General features: G+C 46.1%; 2 protein-coding genes across 2 annotated transcripts; both read right to left on the bottom strand.

Annotated features, from left to right (window-relative positions):
• Window positions 1-311: 311 nt before the first annotated feature.
• LOC123165176 (disease resistance protein RGA5) lies at window positions 312-9,100 on the bottom strand. Its single transcript, XM_044582806.1, has 11 exons — window positions 8,972-9,100; window positions 8,800-8,863; window positions 8,519-8,714; window positions 8,251-8,426; window positions 6,874-7,116; window positions 4,959-6,807; window positions 4,742-4,846; window positions 4,083-4,178; window positions 3,054-3,951; window positions 723-2,716; window positions 312-624 (listed from the first exon to the last, which is right to left on the bottom strand). Exons 9-10 carry the CDS (start codon window positions 3,879-3,881, stop codon window positions 764-766), a joined length of 2,781 nt encoding a protein of 926 aa, XP_044438741.1. The 5' UTR covers window positions 3,882-3,951; window positions 4,083-4,178; window positions 4,742-4,846; window positions 4,959-6,807; window positions 6,874-7,116; window positions 8,251-8,426; window positions 8,519-8,714; window positions 8,800-8,863; window positions 8,972-9,100; the 3' UTR covers window positions 312-624; window positions 723-763.
• A 7,702-nt stretch (window positions 9,101-16,802) lies between these two features.
• Window positions 16,803-25,387, bottom strand: LOC123165175 (disease resistance protein Pik-2). The gene is made up of 10 exons (XM_044582803.1): window positions 25,277-25,387; window positions 25,065-25,151; window positions 24,458-24,520; window positions 23,426-24,372; window positions 21,240-23,076; window positions 20,983-21,007; window positions 19,027-19,175; window positions 18,703-18,835; window positions 17,908-18,558; window positions 16,803-17,243 (listed from the first exon to the last, which is right to left on the bottom strand). Exons 1-10 carry the CDS (start codon window positions 25,370-25,372, stop codon window positions 16,891-16,893), a joined length of 4,341 nt encoding a protein of 1,446 aa, XP_044438738.1. The 5' UTR covers window positions 25,373-25,387; the 3' UTR covers window positions 16,803-16,890.
• Between the last annotated feature and the right edge of the window lie 1,048 nt (window positions 25,388-26,435).

The following is a 26,435-nucleotide window of genomic DNA, read 5'->3' as shown; positions in this document are numbered from 1 at the left end:
TTTATGTAGCCATCAGTTTTGCACTTGTGTATGTAACCTTGAGGCATGAAGAACAATATGAACATCTGAGCGTTTGTGGCTCTATCTCTCACGAGCTCGAAAGCAGGAGTTGCAGCAAGAAGAGAAAGCTTAACGAATAGGATGAAGCAAATCTGGAGCTACAACAGGAGTTGAACAAACTGCCTTTCATTGTACGAGCCTTGACTGAATAAGCAAGTGCCAAGCAAAGCAAAACAAGCCAGCATGAGTTCAATCAACTCTTAATTAATAAGCCAGTAGAAACAAAACGATGCTGTATGTGAACAATCAAATAAACGTAGAGGCAGCCATTTATTGTACGAGTCTTGACAAATAGTTTCTGAAAGCATATGCAGAAAGAATAGCAAATACAGTAGTTTGTCATGAACAATCATGCGGAGGCCTCCGTCTAGCAAAGGCCAGAATCTGAACATACGTTGGAGGGAATGAGCCTTCATTTATTGGGAGCTGCGGTGGTACAGTGATTGTTGGTGACTGCGACGGGCGACGGCACAGAGAATTGTTTGTTGCCTATCGGAATGTTGGAACAACATTCACAGCAACTGATGGAATTACAGTACCTGACTCCAGGATTTTGTTCAAGCCCTGAAATTGGGAAAGTAAGAAGGATAGATTAAACAATGTGGTAATGAGCATATTCAGGAAAACGACAATTCATGGTTGCTCAGATGAGTATACCGTACCTTACCGGCGGCAGAGGCATGTCAGCACTCAGCACTCGTGTCTAATAGATTTTCATGGTGGGACGTTTTGGATGGGCTTCTGCTGCCCGCCTCAGCCAAGCCTCGGCTGTCTCCATCTCTTCATCGCTGGAATTCTCACGCCACAGAGAAACCTGAAGATGCTCGAGAGAAGGGAGGTGCCCCAGGCCGCAGTCAACCTCGCCACTCGCGATCGACCGCGCAGATACCTGGAACTCAAGATGCCGAACCCCTGGCATGGCTCCAGGTGGAAAAAGGCACGGCGGCGTCAGAAACTCCCAGAATATGCAGCATCTCGCAGATGGGAATGCATCGGCCCTCACAACCAACCTTCCCATCACGCGACTTGCACGCAGCCGCAGAAACCGAAGAGCAGGCAGCATCCCAATGATCTGAATGTCATCCCCTTGCAGTTCTTCCACATCTATTTCCAGGCGGGAGAGGTGGGGAAGCGACCTTGAATTAACCCACTTTGGAAGTCTCAGGAACGACGAAGAAGAAGAGATGCTCCATGAATCAAAACTACGGAGGTTTGGAGGGGGCACCCAGCTTTCACGCATGCGATTTATCAATCTGCCACCATCATCAATACGCAGATTTTGCAATTTGTGCAGGTTGCCTAGAGACTTGATTAATATATCAATCAGATCCTCGTCCATGTTAGCACAGTCAATACTGAGTGTCCTAACCTCTGTCAGATGGCTCAGCTCTTCCGCAATGTGAGGAGATGAGGATAATCCTACTTGTTCCAGCACTTCAAGGGACATCAAGCTCCCCATTCCTTTTGGCAGCCTCACCCTATAATTGACACGTAGGCATATCAAATTTCTGAGCTGAACAACACTTGAAGGTAATTCTTCTATAATAGTGCCTCCTATATCCAGTGTCTGCAAGAGCTGCAACTTGCCTATGTCCACAGGGAGTTCGCGAACATCTGCATCCTTGAGCCCTAGGTACCTTAGGTGAATTAAATTCCCTACATACTTGAGGCTGATGCCAGAGCTACTTTCATGGCTGCCACAATTTCCAAGATCTAGCACACGCAAAAATTGAAAGCTTGAGAGAGATGGCAACCAATCACAGGTAACAGGAGAAAAAACAGCAAAGGTCCTCACTTTTGACAGCCTAGTGCTATCAAACTGATGGTTCCGACACTTTGCCTTGATATTATGAAGTGATAGCCTGCGAAGTTTCCTTTGCAGATTAGGTGCATGCCACTGAGCATTATCCAATATGGAGATAAAATTCTCCTCACTTGACAGCGAGCATATAAGGTCAAGCACCATATCATGTATACGGCAAGTTACTACTGTTCCTTCATAATTGGTTTCCGCTGGCTGGATCAAGCTCCTGTTCATAAGCTCGTTGAAGTAGCTCTTTCCGATCTCAAACAGCCTGGTTTCATCTTTGTCACATTGGATAAACCCTTCAGCAAGCCACCTCCATATCAGCAAATCTCTGTTAATCTCAAAGTCTTCAGGAAAGATGCTTAGATATAATAAACAAGGCTTTAGATGGGATGGCAAATCATAATAGCTGAGTGATAATATCCTCTTCATGTCCTTCACAATACCACCTTCTGTAACTCCACGGCCCATCGAACTGTGCACATGCATCCATTCTTCTTTCTGCTTTATCCTTTGGTTACTGACTAGAAGGCTAGCTATTGTAATGATGGCTAATGGTACTCCACCACATTTCTTCAGTATCTCTCTTGATACTGCTTGCAAATCTTCTGGACATTTCTCCTCGCTTTGAAATATTCTTCTATGGAAGAGTATCTGTGAGTCTTCATCAGAAAGAGGTTTCATTTGGTGAATCATGTCATCGCTGGAAGAGAGACATGCTTCAGACACACTCACATTACGAGTTGTCGTGATTACCCGACTGTGGAGTTTGTTTTTACACAAAGCACAATTTATAAATCTCCATATTTCTTCTTCCCATATATCATCAATTACGACGAGGTACCTATGCCAGTTATACTGTATCATTAGTGGGCAAGTCAATTTATATACAACTGAATCCTGTAACAACATAATGGTAACGTACTAAGCAAACCACATGAATTATTCAACCACTAACGACATGCATGTAGAAAGAAATGCAGCAGAGATAACTGGTAAAAATAAGATAAGGTGCATGCACAAGAAAGGAAGAAACAGAATTTGCTTCCAGAGAAAAGGACCACTACAAATATAAAGACATATAACAAAAAAAGATATTGATATGAAATTCAGTATCTGGCTACTTCACACATTCTCGAAATATAAAAACAAAGACAAGGACAATGTGATGCATACCTCTTATCCAATCCAGAAGGAATTCACTGATTTCCTCCATGAGTAGTTTCTCATCTCTTGTTGTATTATGAATGTCTTTGAACTTCTCTTTGTCGAGGCCATAGAGTAGGTCTTTGAAAAATTTCCTGATATCTGGGTTCTGACCCACCGGGACAAAAGCTGCACAATCAAATTGGGCTTTGATCTTCTCGAAAACTGCTTTGGTGAGGGTTGTCTTGCCTAGGCCACCAACACCAACAATAGAGATTGTCTTCAAGTGCTCCTTGGAACTCCCGTCCTCACAAATCAGTGTTTTAATAAGTTCATCCGTTGTGCGGTCAAGTCCAACAAGCTCCCCTACATCTTTTTGTAGAGCTAACACGCGAGGGTCAATGGTAGCACCGTTGGTAGAGCTAAACATGTCAAGCTCATACTTTTTACGCAGCTCAGCCAACTCCTTGGCAAGATCCTGAGCTTCTTTGATGGCATCACAGATTTGATGAAGTGCTTTGCCCTTACCAAATAATGTGGTGGTCTTCTTGAGGAACTTATTGACTCGACTCCTCATGTCCGTTGGCTTGCTGCCTGAACCCTCACCCACACGCGTCAGGAAGTCGTCAACAGCGTCTTCCATGTCGCAAGACAGGTCTCTCACCTTGCCAGCCCAAATCCGGACCGGCTCCTGGAGCTGATCCGGCGGCACCTTGCCAACCTCACGAAGTACGGCGTGCATCATCTCCAGTTCTGTACGAAGTGATTGTACACCTTTCTTCACTCGCTTCTCCAGGTTGTATTCTCCGGCGAGCAGCTCACCGAGCTTACGGAGGACAGGGCTCAACGCCCCAGCAGCGGCCTCCATATCTCGACTTTTTTTTTGTCTTTGCTCTCTGATCTACAGACGGCTATAGCATTGTCTTTGGCTTGAAATTCTGCAATGCAAACATGATGGTTTTCAAAACACAGAATGAGGAAAACCTGAACCTGATTGGTTGGTGAAAATGACTGTAAACATAGCGCATATGCATTGCTTCTTTCCAAAGCAGAAGCAGAAGAAGGGTACCTTGAATAGCAGCTCCTTCAAATCCAATTTGCAGAGTCCTCCGCAAGCAAAAGCAGCCCAAGATGAACTACTGGAGAATAGATTATAGATCCAGTTCTGCATAAAATAAATTCATGTCAGAATCAGCAAAAACCAAACTAACTGTTTTCAGAAAACTACCGGATGAGCAAAAGCTGGACATTTGTGTTTCGTGAAAGTAACAGCTCCCAGTACTAATTTGTTTGGAAAAGCATGATCTGATTTTTGTTTGGAAAAACTAGACATACTAATTGTTTTCAGATACTAATTTGTTTGGAAAAGTATGATCTGATTTTGTTTGGAAAAGCTGGACAGAGTGAAAAGAAAACGTACAGCATCCCTCAGAACATGGATAGATACTAAGCTCTGACCACTGACCATTTTTTTCTCTTTACTTTATTTTATCTTATTCCTTTTTCTTTTTCCTAATGTACATATTTTAACACTTTTACTGTAATATAATTATACAGTAAAAAATAGCAGCAAGAGATCAACAAGGAGGGGAGAAACAGATCAAGCAAGAGCTGACCCTCCCCTTGCTCTGGATCTACCCACACAGCTGTAATGGGGACGCAGTCGGCTCTGGATCTACCTACACAGCTGAACTTTGTGACGGACGGCACAAAAAAAAAATGCATCACCTGGCTTGGATCAATGAAGAGGGCGAGCTGAAGAAGAGCGTCTCCAACACCGAAAAGCAACTCTCCACCTCTGCTGAGCTGAGCATACGTTGAATGGATCGAACTCTGCAACATCAAAACCACGAAGAATTGAGAAAGGAAGAGAGCTGTGCGCTAACCAGATCCAAGGAAATGTATGGAACAGAGGAGGAGGGGTAGGAGGCGAGCAGCAGAGTACCTTGGGCGCTGTCGCCGTCGCCGTCGCAGATTGGGAGGAGACCACCGTAGTATCTTTCCTCGGAGAACCGGAGACAAAGGAAAGAAGCAGAGACCGGCGCGACCACTGTAGTCTGTAGTCGCCGCAGAGAGCAGAAAGAAAGAAGCAGACAGGAAGTAGTGGAAACAAACTACGGAGTATTTGTGGACCTGGAATGAACGACTTGCGGTCGTCTCGTCTCATCTCTCCGCGCATTATTAGCAGCAGCCTCCACTAACCCCCACAAGAAGAAAAGAAAAAGCAGCCTCCACTAACGTGTAATATTTTGTTTCGGAAAAATCTGAGACTTGGAGCTCTTTTCGCAGAAAGGTCCTAGATTGTATTGAAGTTTCACCTGCAGTACAAAGCACCTCGTCACCAGCAAACGACCACCACCACCATCGAGACAAGACGCAGACGCGCCGCTGCCACCTGAGCCGGCAAGACCTTGAATCTTGTGGTGATACATGCCACCAGACGAAGACCGTCGGAACGTCGCTGCACCTCCTCCACAGCAAGGCCAGAGCATACCTCATTGAGACGGAGATGGAGCGGGAGGGAAAAAAAGGTCCAAAGAAAGGTTACCACCTCCGCCGCCACGACCTTACCCCGAGCATGCCACCTGGTCGGCTCACACCGCCGGACGCTTGCCGGCTACGTCACAAGGGCCTCGCCGAGCAGGAGACAAGGCGCATACACCTTTATTCCTCCGCGACACCGCTTCTCCCACATTGACGACACCGCCAGGAAGAACTACCCGACTATCTACACGTCGGGGCCGCAGGAACGGAGTTCCTCACTCTCTTGGCTGAAACGACGGACAGAGAGAGAAGGAACACCTGGCCTGGATGGCGGCGGATCAAGGGAAGGTGATTCCCTCCCTTGTCGCCTCTCTGCACTGTAGCGAGGGGATAAGGAGAGGGGAACGAATCAGCCGTGAGACTCGGAGTTGGAGACAAAACCAAATGCTCCAAATTTAATAATATATCTAGAAACTTGTATAATCCACAAGATTTAGAAAAGGACAGATGAGAAACATTGTGAAACAAATAAAGGAAAAAACAAGAAAAGACACATTTTTTTAGAATAAAAGGACACGTATTATATATTGTACAAAATTCAGCATTTTTTTGCGAAATTCAGCAAATTAACTAAACTGTATTGAAAGCTTAAGAATCATTCCCATGTTTATTTTATTATATAAGTCCTTACTTCCCCTAATATTTATGCCATTTGTGGTTTACAGTCTTTTCTAGAATATTCTATTTTCAATCTGAGTTTTTTACTTTTCTCATTTTATAATTTTCCCGATTTCCTCACATTTTTATGTTACATAGGAGTACAACTTACAGTCCTGAATATCCAATTCGGAGCTCGAGCTCATTTACACCTGATGAACAATAAATTCATAATAAATATTAGAAAAATCCAAAGTACGATTTTTTGTGTGTTGAAAGATGCTTGAGTGCATGATGTCCGTGCCAAGTTTCAGCACATTCGGACATCTGAGTAGCTCTCAGGAAAAAAACAGGCTAGAACAACACAAAATAGTAAACTTTTTTATAGACCTTAAATTTGTCTTTTTGTTGAGAGCTACTCAGATGTTTAAATACTCTGAAATTTTGATGAACATCACGCACTCGAGCATCTTTCACCAAAAAAATTGAACTTTTTTAGTATTTTTTAACGAATTTACTGTTCACTCCCAGACTCATCTGACCCCGGGAGCCAAAACGCCGCGTCATCCTCCCTTCTTTCCGTTCCCTGAATTGACTCACAGCGAGCCAGGTAGCTCCGAATTCAGATTACACTCACTCCCCTGCTGGTGGCACTGCAATGCTCAAGTTCAGTATGGAATGGTCAATGCAGCAACCTGACTACTAACAAGAATGCTTACATTGCTTCAGCATCCATCAACTCTCAGTACCACCACCATATATGTTCATTCTCAATACCACCATAAGCTCATTCATGTTGGATCAACACAAAAAGCGGGACACCAACTTGAACAGGCTCCCAACACACTGTAAATTATTTCATCCACCATCACCAATATTAGCATGAAGACGAATAGTGGTAATCATCCACCATCACCATGAACGTAATCGCATTTGCTTCCAAGACAAGCCGAGGCAATCATCTGTGAAAAAGAAATACGTGGAAGTGAAAAAAATGAAACAATCTGGAGCAGTTGTCGATCTCACACCTCGATGAGGATTTAGGGGTTTATATATCCCTCTGTAAATTTCCAGAGCTGGATGAATTAGGCGTCATCATCTTGGAGAACCCTGCTAGCAACCCACTACCCGGTTCACTCAATCACGCAGGGATTAACACATGGCCGTTGTAGTTGGGAGGCATGAGAGGGGATCGGGATGCAGAGCCAGAGTGTAAACGGTCAGGAGATAGTCCTAACATTCCCCTCCTTGAAACAAAGAGGACTCCTTGACTGCTAGAAAATCTCTTCCAGTATATGGTTGACAAACCCAAAATGGTTAAGTATGTTGAGGAGCTATACACGAGTGGCTGCTATTCTAAAGTAGCAACCTGAAACTGAATCAACTCCAAAGGAACCCAGTGACGTGATAGCACAGATTCAGAACTAGTTCTCACGTTGCTCCTCAACTCTGTTGTAAAACTGGTTGGAGAAGGGGGTGCCATGGCCCATGGGGATGGGGGCTTGGGCTGCTCTGCAACAAACAAGGGCAGATCCTGCCCCCTGGGTTGCGCGACAACCGGCTCTAATTCGACCGGAATTAACATACTTCCTACCAGTTCCAATTGGATGTGGTAGTTCGAGGCTCTCTTGCTACCTTGGAGGCTCTATCACGAAAATCCGACGAGCTCGAAACAGCAGTTTAGTAGATAGACCCAGTTGCAATAAGAAGAGAAATCTTAACATGAAGCAAATCGGAAGCTACAACACGAGTTCAATCAGCTAACCTTTTATTCTAAGAGCCTTAGGTGCAAGCAAAGCAGGACAAGCCAACAGGAGTTCCATCAACTCCTCATTACTAATAACTTAAATAAGCCAAGAAAAACAAAACAACGCAGCGCATTATGCGGTGCTGCATTTCTGAAAATAGTACTACAAATAGTGCGAACTGAATGCAACATTTTATTGTACGAGTCTTGACTGAACAAAGGAAATGCAGTGCTGCATTTCTGAAAGCATATGCGGTGCTGCATTTCTGAAAGCATATGCAGAAGTAAGAAACAGTTCATCATGAACAACGTGCAAGCCTCCATGTAGCAAAAGACTGAATTCACATACGTTGGAGAGAATGAGCCTTCTTTATTGGGAGCTGCACTACCGGAGTACCGGTACACGAATCAAAAGAGATGCCGGTGCCTACAGTGGTGCAGTGATCAGTTGTTTCAAATGTTGGAACAGTATCCATGGCAACTGATGGAATCACCAGTACATGGCTCCGGGATTACATTGAAGGCCTGAAATTGGAAAAGTAAGAGGGATAATCAAACAATATGGCAACGAGCATATTCAGGAAAAGAGAATTCATGGTTGCTCAACTGAACCTTACCTTCCTGGCGGCAGAGGCATGTCAGTCAGCACTCGTGTCTAATCGATTTGAATGGTGGGACGTTTTGGATGGGCTTGTGCTGCGCGCCTCAGCCAAGCCTTGGCTGTCTCCATCTCTTTATCGCTGGAATTCTCACACTCCATACAAACCTCCATATGTCAACCTTTATTTGTAGTTGCTCTTGATCTACACACGGCTACAAGATTTGTTTTTATTAGACAGAATAAGCAAAATCTGAACCTGACGGTTAAACTAACAAGGGATAAGTAGAAGAAGGATACCCTGATAGCAGTTCTTCAAATCCAATTTGCTGTCCAGATGAACTAGTGGAGAGTAGATCCACTTCTGCACATGAAAAATTCGTATCAGAATCACCAAAATTCATAAAAAAGAGAGGAAGAAGTTGTACAGAAAATGTCAAAACCACAAGGATAAAAGAAGAGAGATGCGTACCAGTAGAAGAGTACCAGGCGAGAAGAAGTGTATTGAACAGAAGAGGAGGAGGGGGAGGAGACGAGTAGAAGAGTACAACCGTAGCCGCCGCAGGGAGCAATAGAAGAAGAAATGAAGCAGCAACTGTTGAGGACTGAGGAGTGATTGGTGGGCCTCTCGTCTCGTGGACTAATACGCACCAGCAGCCATTGAGTTTGGATCCGGCTTGCCTGCTCTCTTCCCATGCTCCCATCCGTGCTCCCACTTCATTTTACAGCTGTCTTTTTTTCTTTTTTTTCTAATCTAATCATTTCCCCCCTGATTTTAAAGGGGTGGAGCCGGGCCTTATTTTTTTAGGAAAGGGAGAGCTTCATTCATATCAATAAGTCTGAAATACAATCAGAAGTAATTACATGTTTCGAAGCTTGTGGCGCATCAGCTAATAGAAAGAAATCCCTGTTCACTCTAGCATAGGCAGCAAGCTCATGCGCAACCACATTGCTCTCCCTATGGACTTTGAAAACAGAACAAGCTCCAAACTCCTTGATCATATCCTTAGATTTCTCATAACAAGCCCACCAACTGGCCCTGCTAACATTACTATCATTCACAACGGCCACAACAGCGTTGCAATCGGTCTCCATCTGCACTTTGTTCAAATTCAGTTTACGAGCCTGGTTAAGGCCGAAAGAAAGGGCCTGGACTTCGGCTTCCTCTGCATCCGAGCATCCATGAAAACGACAACCAGCTGAGAAGACAATATCACCCAAACAATCCCTGCCAACCGCTCCCAGCGCGGCCAAACCCGTGCCTGCAATGAAAGAAGCGTCGACATTGATCTTTATGTGATCTGTGGGCGGCTTAGTCCAGCCAAGCACCTCAACATGGAGAGGCAGGCTAGAAGACTGCAAATTAACTCCATGCAACTTTTGCTTCCCCTTCACATCGTTTACAACCGGATTTGAGCTGGATAGGCACTCCCAATAATTCCTCAAGAAAATCACAGAATCTCGTATAGTAGCCTCACCTTTGTTGTGAATGACATCATCTCTCAGGTGCCAAGCCCTCCAAAGAACTAGCATAAGTTTTTCCCTCATGTCACCATGGCAAATACTCAAGCTTTGCAAAAGCCAATCCGGGGAGAAAGGCATGATTGATTTGTCTTCCGGCAGTTTCCAAATTTTACTCATTTCCTCACGAAGAGCTCTCTGTTTTGTGCAAACAACGGTAGCATGATGTGCGTTTTCAATCGCAGCCCCACATAGGTTGCATATACCATCCAATTCAAGAGTCCTCCTGTGCTTGTTGTCCTTCGTAGGGAGAGAATCAGTGGCAGCCCTCCAGGTGAAGATACGGACTTTATGTGGCACCTTTGCTTTCCAGACTAGATTCCATAAGCTCTCCCTATCAATACTTGGGTTTTTTGAGGATCCTTCATTAGACCCCCCTGCAAAGAAACACCAAGATGATAAGCACTCCTAACCGTAAATGTACCATTCTTCTCATAGTTCCAAGCTAGAATATCCCCCATAGGCTTTGGGGGAAGCTTGATCTTGTATATTTCTTCCGAGTCAAAATTGTAGAACAACTTGTCAGTGATCTGCTTGTCCAGTCATTAGAATGGGGAAGCAACAACTGGTTTACCCATCTAAGCCGGCTTCTAGTTTTCATGGATTGTATGGAAAGGCCAGATTGCCGAGGTATCCAGTTGTCACGAAGGATTTGGATACTCTTTCCATTTCCCACTCTCCAAACCACTCCTTTTTTCAGGAGTTCAAGCCCATATTCAATTCCACGCCACACGGGTGATCCATCAGAGGTGAAGACCGTGTCCAACAAATTTCCTTTTGGGTAGTATTTTGCTTTTAGAACCCTAGCATAAAGACTGTCAGGTCTTTGGACAAGTCGCCATGCTTGTTTTGCGAGAAGAGCTTGATTGAAAATACGCATATCTCGGAACCCAAGCCCCCCTCACGCTTTGGTTTTGTCCTCTTCTCCCAAGACATCCAGTGCACTCTTCTTTTGTTCTCTTCATCCCCCCACCAGAAGTCGCGCATCAGCTTCTCATATTTATCACAAAAGCCTGCACTCATTTTGAAGATACTCATGGTATGCGTAGGCAGGGCTTGAGCAATAGATTTGACCAAAATGTCTTTTGCCCCATAGGACAAATATCTTTCTGCCCAGTCCGTAAGTCTTTTAGTGAACCTCTCGAAAATGGGTTGGAAATGAGAATCTTTCATTAGTCCTTCAGGGGTTGGAAGACCGAGATACTTTTCCTCAAAGGTCGAAGATGTGAGGTCCAGGGTATGCATGATCTCCTCCTGGACCTGAATCGGACATACACTGCTGAATAGGATGGAACATTTGCTTGGGCTCAACAATTGTCCCGTGCCTTTCTGGAAAACATTGAGGGCTGACTTCACGCTCTTTGCTTGATCCCCAGTTGCCTTGAAAAACAATAAACTATCGTCCGCAAACAGAAGATGAGAAATTCCCGGAGCGCCCCTCGCAACCTTGAGAGGGGTAATATTAGAGATAAAACATTCAGCTTCAAGTGCTCGGGACAGACCTTCAGCCACAAACAAAAAAAGATAAGGGCTCAAAGGATCTCCTTGTCTCAACCCCCTGGAGGGGTAGAAGGATTCCAGGATTTCACCATTCAGCTTGACAGCGTATCTAACTGAACGGACACACGTCATAATCCATGACACCCATTTTTGGCAGAAACCAAATTTTAGCAAGACCCCTTCTAGGAAATTCCATTCCACTCCGTCGTAAGCTTTTGTCAGGTCCAATTTATAAGCACAATGATTGTCCCTAGCATTCTTACTCTGTTGGATCTTGTGGAAACACTCAAAAGCAATTGAAGCATTATCCGAGATTAATCTTCCGGGAATGAAAGCACTTTGAGATTCCAAAATTAGTTCCTCCAGGAACGGTCTGAGACGATTCGCCGGGCCTTATTTTGTTCCAATCAAATCAAGCCACGTACGCGGGAGCACGGATAGGCGCACGCGCGGGGAGCAGGCAAGTCTCGTCCATTGAGTTTATCAGGTGGATGGGATTGTAAACGAGTCCGTGGTCAAAAATTCTGATGATGTGGCACCCTATAGATCTTATCGGGTCTGGAAACTCTGCAAATTGTTCCTCCCTTATTCCTTTTCACTATTTTTCGGAACAGCTGCCATACGCAACATTTTGATGCAGACGCGCAGCCGGTGGCGGCCCCCGGCGAGCGTAGACAGCGTCGACCAGTCTGTGGCCTGTAGGCAGGTGAATGCCGCTCGAGGACGTCCTCATCGTTTGAAGCCATTCGATTTTCCTCAGCTCTCCTCCACTCTCTATCTCATGTACAGGGGGCGTGGTGTGACTGTGTGAGACCCAGATTCGCTAAATCACAAAATCTGTGATTTTTACATTGTTGGTCGACTATGGATCATGTAATGTTGTCCTGGTTAATGAACGCCGACTGGCTATGATTGGATAATTATCGTGCTCAGGTAATGTTGTCTTGGTTAATCAATGCAGACGGACCGTGATTCAGTGTAGCGGTTTGAAGTTGTGGCCCTATTTTAGAGTTGTGACCCTATTCTCCGGGTTTATAGGACTTTTGCCCATTTCTAGATGATTGAAATATGTATTGTACTCCCTTCGTCCCCCTCGTGTCGCCCCGCGGGCGACCCAGGGGGAACCCTAGCTGCCATCCTCTCGGCCCTTCTCCCCCTCCACCTCTCCTCGCCGCTGTCCGCAGCGCCGCCGAGCAAAGCTTGGCCGGCTGGGCGGTGGCGGGGCATCTCTCCCCCTTGGAGCGTCTTGGGCGACGCGGGACAGCCAGATCGCGAAGAGGCGTCGGGCTAGCGTGGGGTTTGGCGGCGCGGCGGGCGAACATCATGGCGGCGACGAGTTGCGGCGCCGGCGATGCGGCGCGGCAGCTGCGGCTTCGATGTGAGTCCACGGCGAGGTGGTGGCTGCGTGGTCTTCAGATCGGGTGGTCGCGGGCATCACCATGTTCAGGCCAGATCCATCTGGATCTGGTGCTTGGATGTTGTCGGTCGGCGCAGGGTGGTGGTCTACGCCGCTGGCTTTGTCGGATCGTTGGATCTGGCGCCTGGAGATCTACGGCGGTTGTCCTTCTTGATCCTCCTTCCTGGTGGGTTGAGCCCCATGGCACTCGCATCTCTGCTGTTCTCGGTTCGTCTCGCTGTCGGATCCGGAACAGTCGGGGGTTTGGTGGTATAGGTTGGGGACTAGAGAAAACTTTGGCCGGTTGGTCCGGCCCGGCATCGACGGCGTTCCTCGACGCCGTTACCCTCCCTGGAAGTGAAGCCGAGGTCCCTCCTATCCACATCCGAACCCCTCCTGGACGAAAGTCCAAAATTCACTCTGGATTGGGGGGTGGCGGTGCCCTGCGCGTTGTAACCTCCATGGAGGCGCCATCTTGGGAGGCTCAGATGGTCGGGCGAGAGATGCTATGAGTGGTGGGCGTCGCGTAGCTCCAGCAGCGGCAACGGTGTGAGCTCCGGGGGAAACCCTAGATCTGGGTCTACCGGATCGGACGATGATGGCACCTTCAATGCCGTTGTCCCTCCCGAGGGCATTGTTTTGAAGCACGCGTTGGCTGGAGGGGACAAGAGCAGGAGCGGTGTTACATCTACCGAACAACTGTCGTACGCAACATTTTGATGAAGACACACAGCTGGTGGCGGCACCCGGCGAGCCTGGACAGCGTCGGCCAGTCGGCAGCCTGTAGGCAGGTGCACGCCGCTCGAGAACGTCCTCTCCGTTTGAAGTCGTTCGATTTCCTCCGCGCCCCTCTGCTCTCTATCTCATGTACAGGGGGCGTGGTGTGACTGTGTGAGACCCGGATTCGCTAAATCACAAAATCTATGATTTTTACATTGTTGGTCGACAATGGATCATGTAATGTTGCCCTGGTTAATATTTTTAGAACGAAGGCTCAAGGAGAGCCCGGCTTTGAATTACGAAGCCATCAACCGGCCAGGAATTACATCGGCCCATACACCGGAAAAGAAAAACAATGAAACTAAAAACGGCAGATACAAGGTGCTACAAAAAAACAGCTTACAGGCACCACAACAGAAAGCACAAGGAATTCTACACGTAGACTAGCTAAATGTTGATGGAGCCCTTCGACGCGAATGAAGAACCAAGGCAATGACAACAAGCGAGCTTCAAGAGGGAATCGCACCCAGCGAAGATGAACATGCCCTCATCTACTCTGAAAGGAGACCACCATGATCAAACCCTCCTTCTTTTGCTTTATCTATAAAGCGGGGCGAAAGCCTTTTTCGGTATCAAACCCTTCTTCTTCAATTCCGAAGGGGACCCCTGCCCATCGCCCTGGATCGAAGGGCGCCGGACCGTCACAAATTGAAGCAGCTCACCCTAGAGCAAGGAACGGTAGGGATTCTGTAGCACCTTGGGAGATACTCAGCGTGTCCAACCCACTGTGCAAGATCACCAGGAGAAGAGCGTAACTGCAGCTCAATGGTCCATACATGAAGAAATAAAGCTGTTGAAGGACGGGGGCACCAAAGAAACAATCGCAGGGTTGATAAACAACTGAAGCTGAGACAAGACTAGAGCTCAAATAATTAGGATCCATGTTCGAAGCACCGACGCCGTGCAGCTTCACACAGGGGAGAGGAACCCTATACCCTCCCCTACCATGGCAACACACAAACGACCGGCCTACAGACAGCCACAGGGAGCTAAACTTGCGAAAATATCATCCCGGCGTAATGTCCAACTGGGATGTCGCTGCTCGCCGGAGAACCACATCCAAATGCCAACGCACACCCCAACTCACCGAAGACGACACCTTCAGGAAGGTGACGACGCAAGCCGCGCCGCTGCTGCCCAGACCAGAACTGGCTAAGGAGGCCGCCGCCTCGGCTACAAGAGCCCTCCGCACGGAGACGAAGCAGCACGGCCTCGCCGACACCTTCCTTGGAAGCCACGCGGACTTCGCCAGCGACCCCTCTGGCGGCGGCAAGGCGGGGAAGGCAGGGGAAGGTGGCTTGACGGCTGGGGTTGCGTCGCCGCCCGCGTCGCCCCGAGCGGAGCGAAGCGGGGGCCTTTTTTCGTGGTTGATATTATTCGGTCTTTGCCCTGGTTAATGAACACCGACTGACCGTGATTTACTGGTTGCTATTTGAAGCCGTGGGCCTATTTTAGAGTTGTGACCCTATTCTCTAGGTTTATACTTACCGACTCTTGCGCATTCTAGATGATTGAAATATGTATTGTATATCACAAGAAGTGTACCATGGTATTCATATTCAGAAGAAGTTTTCAGTGATTTACCTTTTGTGATATGTAACTCATATTTCATTAGTCCAATTCATGATTATAGAAATAGTTACAACAACAACAACAACAACAACAACAAAGCCTTTAGTCCCAACAAGTTGGGGTAGGCTAGAGGTGAAACCTATACGATCTCGTAACCAACTCATGGCTCTGGCACATGGATAGCAAGCTTCCACACACCCCTGTCCATAGCTAGCTCTTTGGTTATACTCCAATCCTTCATGTCTCTTTTAACGGACTCCTCCCATGTCAAATTCGGCCTACCCCGCCCTCTCTTGACATTCTCCGCATGCTTTAGCCGGCCGCTATGCACTGAAGCTTCTGGAGGCCTGCACTGAATATGCCCAAACCATCTCAGACGATGTTGGACAAGCTTCTCTTCAATTGGTGCTACCCCAACTCTATCTCGTATATCATCATTCCGGACTCAATCCTTCCTCGTGTGGCCACACATCCATCTCAACATACGCATCCCCGCCACACCTAACTGTTGAACATGTCGTCTTTTAGTCGGCCAACACTCAGCGCCATACAACATTGCGGGTCGAACCGCCGTCCTGTAGAACTTGCCTTTTAGCTTTTGTGGCACTCTCTTGTCACAGAGAATGCCAGAAGCTTGGCGCCACTTCATCCATCCGGCTTTGATTCGATAGTTCACATCTTCATCAATACCCCCATCCCCCTGCAGCATTGACCCGAAATACCGAAAGGTGTCCTTCTAGGGAACCACCTGGCCATCAAGGCTAACCTCCTCCTCCTCACACCTAGTAGTACTGAAACCGCACATCATGTACTCGGTTTTAGTTCTACTAAGCCTAAACCCTTTCGATTCCAAGGTTTGTCTCCATAACTCTAACTTCCTATTTACCCCTGTCCGACTATCGTCAACTAGCACCACATCATCCGCAAAGAGCATACACCATGGGATATCTCCTTGTATATTCCTTGTGACCTCATCCATCACCAATGCAAAAAGATAAGGGCTCAAAGTTGACCCCTGATGCAGTCCTATCTTAATCGGGAAGTCGTCAGTGTCGACATCACTTGTTCGAACACTTGTCACAACATTATCGTACATGTCCTTGATGAGGGTAATGTACTTTGCTGGGACTTTGTATTTCTCCAAGGCCCACCACATGACATTCCGTGGTATCTTATCATAGGCCTTCTCCAAGTCAATGAACACCATATGCAAGTCCTTCTTTTGATCCCTATATCTCTCCATAAGTTGTCGTACCAAGAAAATGGCTTCCATGGTCGACCTCCCATGCATGAAACCAAACTGATTTTTGGTCACGCTTGCCATTCTTCTTAAGCGGTGCTCAATGACCCTCTCCCGTAGCTTCATTGTATGGCTCATCAGCTTAATTCCACGGTAATTAGTACAACTCTGAACATCCCCCTTGTTCTTGAAGATCGGTACTAATATACTCCGTCTCCATTCTTCTGGCATCTTGTTTGCCCGAAAAATGAGGTTGAAAAAGTTTGGTTAGCCATACTATCGCTATGTCCCCGAGACCTTTCCACACCTCAATGGGGATACAATTAGGGCCCATCGCCTTGCCTCCTTTCATCCTTTTTAAAGCCCCCTTGACCTTAGACTCCTAGATTCGCCGCACAAAACGCATGCTGGTCTCATCAAAGGAGTCGTCCAGTTCAATGGTAGAACTCTCATTCTCCCCATTGAACAGCTTGTCGAAGTACTCCCGCCATCTATGCTTAATCTCCTCGTCCTTCACCAAGAGTTGGCCTGCTCCGTTCTTAATGCATTTGACTTGGCCAATATCCCCCGTCTTCCTCTCTCGGATCTTGGCCATCTTATAGATGTCCCTTTCGCCTTCCTTCGTGCCTAACCGTTGGTAGAGGTCCTCATATGCCCGACCCCTTGCTTCACCAACAGCTCGCTTTGTAGCCTTCTTCGCCATCTTGTACTTCTCTATGTTGTCTGCACTCCTATCTAGGTATAGGCGTCTGAAGCAATCTTTCTTCTCTTTAATCGCCTTCTGGACATCATCATTCCACCACCAGGTATCCTTATCTTCGCTTCTCCTTCCCCTGGACACTCCAAACTCCTCCGAGGCCACCTTACGAATGCAAGTCGCCATCTTCATTCACACATTGTCCGCATCCCCTCCTTCCTCCCAAGGGCCCTCCTTAATGACCCTCTCCTTGAACGCCTGAGCTACCTCTCCCTTGAGCTTCCACCACTTCGTTTTAGCGACTTTGGCACGCTTATCCCGCTGGACACGAATCCGAAAGCGGAAGTCAGCAACCACCAGCTTATGCTGGGGTACAACACTCTCTCCAGGTATTACCTTACAGTCTAGGCACGCACGCCTATCTTCTCTTCTCGAGAGGATGAAATCAATCTGGCTAGAGTGTTGGCCACTACTAAAAGTCACCAGATGTGATTCTCTCTTTCTAAAGAGGGTGTTAGCTACAATCATGTTGTAGGCTAGAGCAAAGCTTAAGACATCTTCTCCTTCTTGATTCCTGATGCCATAGCCAAAGCCCCATGCGCCCCTTCAAACTTGTGTTAGATGTACCCATGTGGCCATTGAGGTCTCCTCCTATGAAGAGCTTCTCACCAATCGGTACACTCCTAACCATGTCTTCCAGACCTTCCCAGAACTCCCTCTTGGTGTTCTCATTGTGGCCTACTTGCGGGGCATACGCATTGATAACATTGAGAACCAAGTCCTCAACTACCAGCTTGACCAGGATAATCCGGTCCCCACGTCTCTTGACGTCTACCACTCCATACTTGAGGCTCTTGTTGATCAAGATGCCTACGCCATTTATGTTTGCAGCCGTCCCCGTGTACCACAGCTTGAAGCCGGTTTCCTCTACCTCCTTCGCCTTCTGTCCTCTCCATTTGGTTTCTTGGACGCAAAGGATATCAACACCTCTCCTCACCGCTGCATCAACTAGCTCCCGAAGCTTCCCTGTCAGAGACCCTACGTTCCAGCTACCTAAGCGAATCCTCCTAGGGTCGGCTAGCTTCCTTACCCTTCGCACTCGTCGAGTCAAATGCGAAGACCCTTGCTCATTTTCCACTACATCCGGGCGCCGATGTAGCGCGCCACTGAGGATGCGACGACCCAATCCTCGCTCACTTGCCACCGTATCCGGATCAAGATACGGCGCACCACCTGAGGGGTGACGGCCCGGCCCTTGCTCATTTTCCACCACACCCGGGTTCCGATGTGGCGCGTCGCTGAGAGGGTTACGCCCCAACGAAAATCTTTTGGGTTTCATCTCCATAAGGGTGACTGAGTTTTTACGTTGGCTCGCCAAGCCTATCACAACCCTCCTCCTTTACCCGGGCTTGGGACCGGCTATGTTGAGACAACATAGGCGGAGTTTCATGATTTTAGAAATAGTTGCCGAATGAAAAACCAAAAGAGACGGAGTACTTGCAATTGTTCGTGTTATTCGAAACATGAGCTGCCCATGTGATGGTTTGCTGCTGTGGGTTTTTGCATACAGCATGCATGCTGTAAATTTCTTATGTTCTAGCAGACTTGTAGTCACCAGTTCTGCACTTGTCTACACGTGTAACTCATATCAACAGAAGTCAATTCATTTATCGCTTTGAGCCGGCACCCTGTGGTAGAGACGGCCACGGGTCTCTGAAGACCTGTTTGGTGCGGATGTGGTGCTCATTCTGAGTGCTAGTTCACCATCTGCCTTGAGCCCTGATGGTGTGCCTCTCAAGAGTCAAGACTAGTTCACCATACCTGTTCGGCCACAGGTCTAACTGCAATACGAGGCTGCAGCAAGCCGGCGGAATCCCCACCAGAGTCGGCCGCAACGGCGACCCATCTCCATGGACGGCAGATGTAGAACTCATTCTTGGTGTCGATTTTCTCAACCTCCTGCCCACGTTCTGATTCGAATATTCAGAGATGCAACTGTCGATTTCTATTTTCTTCTGCCAAGTTGCAGAAAAGGTGAAGCCGAGTGGAACAGTTGTTGGTTTCAGCTCGAAACAACAGTACGGTAAGAAGAGAAACTCAACGAACAAGACGAAGCAAATCTGAAGCTACAACAGGAGTCCAATCAACGCTCTTCATTAAAGAGTCCAATCAATAGAAGCCTCGGGCACTGCATTACTGAACAGAAAAAGAAAACAGTTCATCATGAACTCTGACTGACTCTCATTGGACTATTGTGTTTGAACCCGCACTGACCGTGATTTAGTGGCTGCTGTTTGAAGTTGTGTCCCTATTTTATGGTTGTGACCCTGTTCTCTGGATTTATAAGGCTAGCTCATGTGCATTTCTGGATCACCAGTTTGATTGAAATATGTATTATTTATTTCACAAAAAATAAACCATTGAATTCGTATGTGTTAGAAGTTTCCAGTGATATTCGTTTTGATATCTAACTCATTTCATTAGTTTAATTGATTATCTGGGACGTATGTGCCTAGTGAAAAAACGAGAGAGGGAGAGCGGGCGAGACATATGGTTGGCAGCTGTGGGCGCCAAGGTTTTTGCAGTACAGCATTGCTGTAGATTTCTTATGTTTTAGTCACTAGTTATGCAGCAGTTATTTCCAGCAGAATCTCTCAACAATATTAGTATGAACCTCACAACAACACTAGACCAATTGTGGTAATCATCCACCATCACCACAAACTAATCGCATTTGCTTGCAACAAGCCAAGGCAATCATCTGTGAAAAGAATATGAGGAAGCGAAAGCAGCCAAGCAGTTCTCGATCTCATTCCTTGGTGAGGATTTGGTGGTCTATTTCTCTGTTGATTTCCAGCTTGGAGAATCCTCTTAGCAACCCACTACTCGGCTCAATACCATTAGACTGGTGTTAATTATAGATAACCATTTTTTAGTCCAATTGATAATCTACTATTGAATTTGAGTTAAATAAAACCATTGAATTGATTTCGCTAGTCCAATTGATAATCTAGAAGGAAATATGTTTCAAAGGAAACCGAAAGAGAGGCAGTAATTGCAACTGTCGATGTTACGGGTATATAACAGGAGCGAGTGAGCGGTGGCCGGCTGTTGTGGGCTTTTTGCATACAAAATGCTATAAATTTTCTTATGTTTTATTTAGCCATCAGTTTTGCACTTGTGTATGTAACCTTGAGGCACGGAGATCAATAGTGAGTGGTATGCTATGCATCATCGCTACGAACATCTGAGTGTTTGGGGCTCGAAAACAGGAGTTGCAGCAAGAAGAGAAAGCTTAACGAACAGGATGAACAACTGAAGCTACAACAGGAGTTGAACCAACTGCCTTTCATTGTACGAGCCTTGACTGAATAAGCAAGTGCCAAGCAAAGCAAAACAAGCCAACAGGAGTTGAATCAACTCTTAAATAATAAGCCGGTAAAAACAAAACGATGCTGTATGTGAAGAATCAAATACACATAGAGGCAGTAGTGCTACAAATAGTGCCAACTGAATGCAGCCTTTTATTGTACGAGTCTTGACTGAATAATAAAGGAAAGGAGGTGCTGCGTTTCTGAAAGCATATGTAGAAAGAATAAAAAATAGTTTATCGTGAACAATTATGCGGAAGCCTCCATCTAACGAAGGGCAGAATCTGAACATACGTTGGAGGGAATGAGCCTTCGTTTATTGGGAGTTGCGGCGAAACAGTAAATTGTTTGTTGCCTATCGGAATGTTGGAACAGCATCCACGGCAACTGATGGAATTACTAGTACCTGAGTCCAGGATTTTGTTGAAGCCCTGAAATTGGGGAAGTAAGAGGGATAAATTAAACAATGTGGTAATGAGCATATTCAGGGAAAGAGGATTCATGGTTGCTCAGATGAGTATACCATACCTTACCGGCAGCAGAGGCATGTCACTATCTGATTTCAATGGTGGGGCGTTTTGGATGGGCTTGTGCTGCGCGCCTCAGCCAAGCCTCGGCTGTCTCCAGCTCTTCACGGCTGGAATTATCACGCCGCAGATCAACCTTGATGTGCTCGAGAGAAGGGAGGTGGCCCAGGCCGCAGTCAACCTCACCTCTTGCGATCGACGGTGCAGAGACTCTGAACTGAAGGTGCTGAACCCTTGGCATAGCTCCAGGTGGGAAAAGGCACGACGCCATTGGAAACCCTCTGAAAATGCAGCTTCTCGCAGATGGGAATGCATCGGCCCTCACAGCCAACCTTCCCATCACGCGATCAGCAGTCAGCTCCAGAAACCGAAGAGCAGGCAGCATCCCAATGATCTGAATGTCATCCCCTTGCAGTTCTTCCACATCTATTTCCAGGCGGGAGAGGTGGGGAAGCGTACTTGAATTAACCCACTTTGGAAGTCTCAAGAACGACGAAGAAGAAGAGAGGCTCCATGAATCAAAACTACGGAGGTTTGGAGGGGGCACCCAGCTTTCACACATGCGATTTATCAATCTGCCACCATCATCAATACGCAGATTTTGCAATTTGTGCAGGTTGCCTAGAGACTTGATTAATATATCAATCAGATCCTCGTCCATGTTAGCACAGTCAATACTGAGTGTCCTAACCTCTGTCAGATGGCTCAGCTCTTCCGCAATGTGAGGAGATGAGGATAAGCCTACTTCTTCCAGCACTTCAAGGGACATCAAGCTTCCCATTCCTTTTGGCAGCCTCACCCTATAATTGACATATAGGCATATCAAATTTATGAGCTGTACAACACTTGAAGGTAATTCTTTTATACTAGTGCCTCTTATATCCAGTGTCTGCAAAAGCTGCAGCTTGCCTATGTCCATTGGGAGTTCGCGAACATCTGCATCCTTGAGCCCTAGGTACCTTAGGTGAATTAAATTCCCTACATACTTGAGGCTGATGCCAGAGCTACTTTCATGGCTAACACAACTTCCAAGATCCAGCACACGCAAAAATTGAAAGCTTGAGAGAGATGGCAACCAATCACAGGTAACAGGAGAAAAAACAGCAAAGGTCCTCACTTTTGACAGGCTAGTGCTTTCAATCTGATGGTTCTGAACCTTTGCCTTGATATTATGAAGTGATAACCTGCGAAATTTTCTTTGCGGATTAGGTGCATTCCACTCCGCATTATCCAATATGGAGATAAAATTCTCCTCACTTGACAGCGAGCATATAAGGTCAAGCACCATATCATGTATACGGCAAGTTACTACTGTTCCTTCATAATTGGTTTCCGCTGGCTGGATCAAGCTCCTGTTCATAAGCTCGTTGAAGTAGCTCTTTCCGATCTCAAACAGCCTGGTTTCATCTTTGTCACATTGGATAAACCCTTCAGCAAGCCACCTCCATATCAGCAAATCTCTGTTAATCTCAAAGTCTTCAGGAAAGATGCTTAGATATAATAAACAAGGCTTTAGATGGGATGGCAAATCATAATAGCTGAGTGATAATATCCTCTTCATGTCCTTCACAATACCACCTTCTGTAACTCCACGGCCCATCGAACTGTGCACATGCATCCATTCTTCTTTCTGCTTTATCCTTTGGTTACTGACTAGAAGGCTAGCTATTGTAATGATGGCTAATGGTACTCCACCACATTTCTTCAGTATCTCTCTTGATACTGCTTGCAAATCTTCTGGACATTTCTCCTCGCTTTGAAATATTCTTCTATGGAAGAGTATCTGTGAGTCTTCATCAGAAAGAGGTTTCATTTGGTGAATCATGTCATCGCTGGAAGAGAGACATGCTTCAGACACACTCACATTACGAGTTGTCGTGATTACCCGACTGTGGAGTTTGTTTTTACACAAAGCACAATTTATAAATCTCCAAATTTCTTCTTCCCATATATCATCAATTACGATAAGGTACCTATGCCAATAATTTTGATAGAGTTAGTTGGGAAGTCATCTATATAGTACAACTGAATTTTGTAAAAAGGATAAACTATAAGGTACTAAAGCAAACCATGGGGTTATATAACCAGTAAGGATATGCATGCAAAAATATTAAGAAATGCAACAGAAATTGCTTAAAAGTATACAGGACTAACAAAAATAAGGCAACTGCGCAAAAAAGAAAGAAGTCGAATTTGCTTAAAAAGAAATGGACTACTACAGATATAAAAATATAACAAACAAGGAAATGAAGATATGAAATTCGGTATATATCTCACTACTTGTTCTGAAATATATACAGACAAGCACTACGTGGTGCATACCTCTTATCCACAAGGAATTCTCTGATTTCCTTGATGAGGAGATTTTCATCCTTTGATGTATTATGAATGTCATTGAACTTTTCTTTGTTCAGGTCATAGAGTAAGTCCTTGAAAACTTTCTTGATATCAGGGTTCTGTCCTACAGGGACAAAAGCCGCACATTCAAACTGGGCTTTGATCTTCTCATAAATTGCTTTGGTGAGTGTAGTCTTGCCCAGCCCACCAACACCAACAATAGAGATCGTCTTCAATTGCTCCTTGGAACTCCCATCCTCACAAATCAGTGTTTTGATAAGCTCATCCCTTGTGCGGTCAACGCCAACAAGCTCCCCTACATCTTTGTGCAGAGCTAACACACGAGGGTCAATGGTAGCACCATTGCTAGTGCTACGAGTGTCAAGCTCGTACCTTCTACGCAGGTCCGCCAACTCCTTGGCAAGATCCTGAGCTTCTTTGATGGCATCACTGATTTGATGAAGTGCTTTGCCCTTGCCAAACAGTTTGGTGGTCTTCTTGAGAAACTTCTTGACTCGATTCCTCATGTTCGTAGGCTTGCTGCTTGAACCCTCATGCACACGCACCATGAAGTCGTCAACAGCGTCTTCCATGTCGCAAGACAGGTCTCTCACCTTGCCAGCCCAAATCCGGACCGGCTCCTCGAGCTGTTCCGACGGCACCTCGCCAACCTTGCGAAGTACGGCGTGCATCATCTCCAGCTCGTCTAGGAGCGATTGTACGCCTTTCTTTACTCGCTTCTCTAGGTTGTATTCTCCGACGAGCAGCTCGCCGAGCTTACGGATGACGGGGCCCATCGCCCCAGCAGCGACCTCCATATCTCGACCTTTTTTTGCCTTTGCTCTGGATCTACAGACGGCTACAGCTTTGTCCTTGCCGTGAAATTCTGCAATGAAAACATTATGTTTTTCAGAAGACAGAATGAGGAAAACCTGAACTTGATTGGTCGGTGGAAGTAACAGTACACTATGCGCCTATGCATTGCTTTCCTCCAAAGCAGAAGTAGAAGAAGAGTACCTTGAATGACAGCTCCTTCAAATCCAATGTGCTAAGTCCTTTGCAACAGTTACGCAAGGTGAACTAGTGAAGAAAAGATCCAGTTCTGCACATCATAGATTCACATCAGAATAACCAAAAATCCTACTGTAGTTGTTTTCAGAGGACCACCGGATGAGCAAAAGCTGGACATTTCAGGTGCGTGAAAGTAACAGCTCACGGTACTACTAATTTATTTATTTTGGAAAAGCTGGACAGAGTGAAAAGAAAAAAAAATGCAGCATCCCTCCGAGCTTGGATAGATACTAAGCTCTGACCACTGACCATTTATTCTCTTTACTTTATTTAATCTTACTTATTATTCCTTTTTCTTTTCCTGATGTACATACTTAACATTTTCACAATAATATAATTACAGAGTAAAAGTAAAAATATCCAGGAACCAGATTTTGCATAAAAATAGCGTATATAGCAAACAAGAGATTAACCAGGAGGGGAGAAACAGATCGAGCAAGATCTGACCCTCCCCTTGCTCTGGATCTACACGCACGGCTGTAATAGGAAAACAATCGGTTTCAGGATGAGCAAAAGCTGAAGTTGTGACGGACGGCACAAAAGAATGCATCACCTGGCTTGGCTCAATCAAGAGCAGGAGCTGAAGAAGAGCATCATCCGCAACACCGAACAGCAACTCTTCACCGCTGCTGAGCGAATGCTGAACAGATCGAACTCTGCAACTTCAAAACCAAAAAGAATGGGAAACAGAAGAGAGGTGTGCGCTAACTAGATCGAAAGAAATGTATGGACCAGAGGAGGGGAAGGAGACGAGTACAAGAGTACCTTTGGCGCTGTCGCCGTCGCCGTCGCAGATTGGGAGGAGACCCACTGTAGTCTAGTCGCCGCAGAGAGACCCGGAACGACTTGCGGTCGTCTCATCTCGTCTCATGTTTCCGCGTGTTAGCAGCAAGCAGCCTCCACTAACGTGTCCGTGTGTGCGGTTTTTCTTTCGGGTGGAAAAAGGTAGGATTTGGAGTTGGAGACAAAACTAGATACTCCAAACTTAATAATGTCCAGAAACTGGTATAATCCATAGACATTGTGAAAAAAATAAAGGAAAAATAAGAAAAAGACACATAATTTTTTTCCCGAAATGGAGGATCACCCCTAACTCTGCATCGACCAATGCACACAACCATCTCTATTATATTCCTAAAAACGCCGGTGCGTTGCAACGGGATATAAAACCTGCCCATATTAATGTGATTGTGTAAACAAATATTTATCAAATCATGCCCGTGATTTATCTTATATTTTGATGAGAAATTTGTTTATAACACTAGTAGAAAACGGCCCATTTGACCCGGTTCCAGAGGCCCTTTAGCCCCGGTTCAGGAACCGGGACTAAAGCCCAAACCCTTTAGTCCCGGTTCACTTACGAACCGGGATAGAAGGGCTCCACGTGGCCGCTGCGGGGCGCCCAGGCAGGAGGACCTTTAGTCCCGGTTGGTAATACCAACCCGGATCAATATGCCTTCACGCGCCAGCAGCTGGCAAGAGCTGGGGTTTTTGTTTTTGTTTTGGAAAGGGGGGAGGTTTGGAGGGTTAATTTAGTTTCATATTGTGTTAGCTAGCTAATAGAGGGAAGTGTCCTCTCTTATCTCTATGCTTGCTCGACGCTAGCTACTATACATATAGAGAGAAGTGTCCTCTCTTATGCTACTATAATTTTGTGGAATGCAACATAGAGGAAAACATTTCTACTTAATTAAACATCTAATTGCATAACAACTTCACTTCCAGTGCATAACAACTTGACATTGCTTAAACAGCTGCAGTACATAACAGGTTCAGCATACTGAACATAAACACTGACACTTATCTAACTGACACTCACCGCATTTCTTCATTTCTGCATCTCCTTCATCTTCTTGATGCGGTTAGAGTGGCGAATGCCGATGCGGATGTGGGTCTCCGCCTCGATTGGCATGCTCATGTCGCC

Source organism: Triticum aestivum, chromosome 7D (assembly GCF_018294505.1).
Source record: "Triticum aestivum cultivar Chinese Spring chromosome 7D, IWGSC CS RefSeq v2.1, whole genome shotgun sequence".
Taxonomy (NCBI): domain Eukaryota; kingdom Viridiplantae; phylum Streptophyta; class Magnoliopsida; order Poales; family Poaceae; genus Triticum; species Triticum aestivum.
The sequence above is the reverse complement of the archived record's forward strand: the minus strand, read 5'-3'. Positions and strand labels throughout refer to the sequence as shown.

Coding starts and splice junctions, on each gene's coding strand:
- LOC123165176 (XM_044582806.1), bottom strand. CDS start 3,881: ATGGAGGCCGCTGCTGGGGCGTTGAGCCCTGTCCTCCGTAAGCTCGGT. Junction 2,717..3,053: donor TCAGTGAATTCCTTCTGGAT/TGGATAAGAGGT, acceptor CAGTATAACTGG/CATAGGTACCTCGTCGTAAT.
- LOC123165175 (XM_044582803.1), bottom strand. CDS start 25,372: ATGAGACGACCGCAAGTCGTTCCGGGTCTCTCTGCGGCGACTAGACTA. Junction 25,152..25,276: donor CGACGGCGACAGCGCCAAAG/GTACTCTTGTAC, acceptor CGATCTGTTCAG/CATTCGCTCAGCAGCGGTGA. Junction 18,836..19,026: donor TTAGACCTGTGGCCGAACAG/GTATGGTGAACT, acceptor TTACACGTGTAG/ACAAGTGCAGAACTGGTGAC.